Source organism: Oryzias melastigma, linkage group LG20 (genome assembly GCF_002922805.2).
Source record: "Oryzias melastigma strain HK-1 linkage group LG20, ASM292280v2, whole genome shotgun sequence".
In the NCBI taxonomy this organism is placed as follows: Eukaryota; Metazoa; Chordata; class Actinopteri; order Beloniformes; family Adrianichthyidae; genus Oryzias; species Oryzias melastigma.
In genome coordinates, this window is record NC_050531.1 from 3,860,879 (window position 1) to 3,862,423 (window position 1,545).

The following is a 1,545-nucleotide window of genomic DNA, read 5'->3' on the forward strand; positions in this document are numbered from 1 at the left end:
AATGATGATGGTTAAAGTGCAAATCTAACATGAATATGAGCCTATAGGCGCTCTTAGAACTCTCTCAAATCAACAATTTAGAAACCCACAATAAAACATTTTTTTTAAACAAAATAAAGGTTCAGAAGAAAAAGAAAGTTTTAAAAAAGACTTTTATTGAAATCATTTGAAGCAGCCAAACATCATTAGTGAAACATTAAAAATAAAAATATTTTACAATTCCCTTTAATTACAAAAAAAAAAAAAAAAAAATCACTTTTTAAAGTAAAATGCCCACAAGCATAAACATTTAGGTTGAAAATGTTTCTCTAGTTAAAGAGGAGGCGTTGTTGTTTTGTTTTTTTATATCTTCGGATCCAAAATCCTCACCAGCACGCTCCACAGGCGATCTCTAGGTCTGAGCTGCACTTGTTGATCTGGGCTCTGCAAGAAGAGGCGAAATTGGACGATGAGAAGACAGAAGTGCAGCAGAGATGGTCTCCTTAAAGACGTGTCCTACCGCCACTACATCCATTTGGGTCATTGTCCGCGTATGTCATTTATATATATATATATATATATATATATATGTGTGTGTGTGTGTATATATATATATAAATATATACACGTCATTGTCCGCGTATGTCAATTGGTCTTTCCATATGCATGCGTATATATATATATATATATATACTATATATATATATATATATATACACACACCCATTATATATACACACAACACACACACACACACACACATATATATATATATATATACACACGTCATTGTCCGCATATGTCAATTGGATTGCATGTGTATGCATATATGTGTGTGTGTGTATATATATGGGTGTATATATATAGTATATACATATATATATATATATATATATATATATATATATGTATATATGTATATACACACGTCATTGTCCGCGTATGTCATTCGGTCTTTCCTTATGCATGTGTATGTATATATATTTATATATACTGTATATACACATCATTGTCCGCGTATGTCATTTGGTCTTTCCTTATGCACGTGTGTATATATGATGGGTCTTTACGCGAATTGAATTTTGTTTGACCTGTTGAAAATTTTTGGTTGGCTGAGAACCACCCAGTTCTTGTGTATCTCACGTATTTTAGATGGAATTATTATATAATTTAAGCAATTTAGAGTTATTTGTGGGAGATGTATACACAAATCAGTGGTTTTTCCACGACCATTTTCTGTATGTCTGAAGGACTTTTCATGCTGTTGTAACTTTGATATTGCGTACAGTGTGTACATATCCCAATAATTACGAACAATTCACATATTGCGTGACAGGTACTTAAGTTAGCCAATCTTTTATCCTTCTAGGAGTTTATACCAAGTGGGTATAGAAAGGGAATCTGACTTTTTCATCAAAACAAAGCATCTGTGGTGCTGATTCGATGTGATTTCTGCCCAGTACTCTGAATGTCGAAGTGAAGAATACCTATTTTTTTGTGTGGTTTATTGTCTGATTGCTGAAAGCAATCAGAGTATGTTGTTGTAATTCTTTATTATATTTTATT

General features: G+C 32.0%; 1 protein-coding gene across 1 annotated transcript in view; it reads right to left on the bottom strand.

Annotated features, from left to right (window-relative positions):
* Positions 1–237: 237 nt before the first annotated feature.
* The window catches only part of LOC112151048 (ADP-ribosyl cyclase/cyclic ADP-ribose hydrolase 1), a gene marked incomplete in the record, with an annotated part of 10,700 nt that continues 9,392 nt past the window's right edge, over positions 238–1,545 (bottom strand). Inside the window, 1 exon segment of the mRNA XM_024279661.2 lies at positions 238–423. Within this exon segment, the coding sequence (XP_024135429.1) occupies positions 366–423 (58 nt within the window).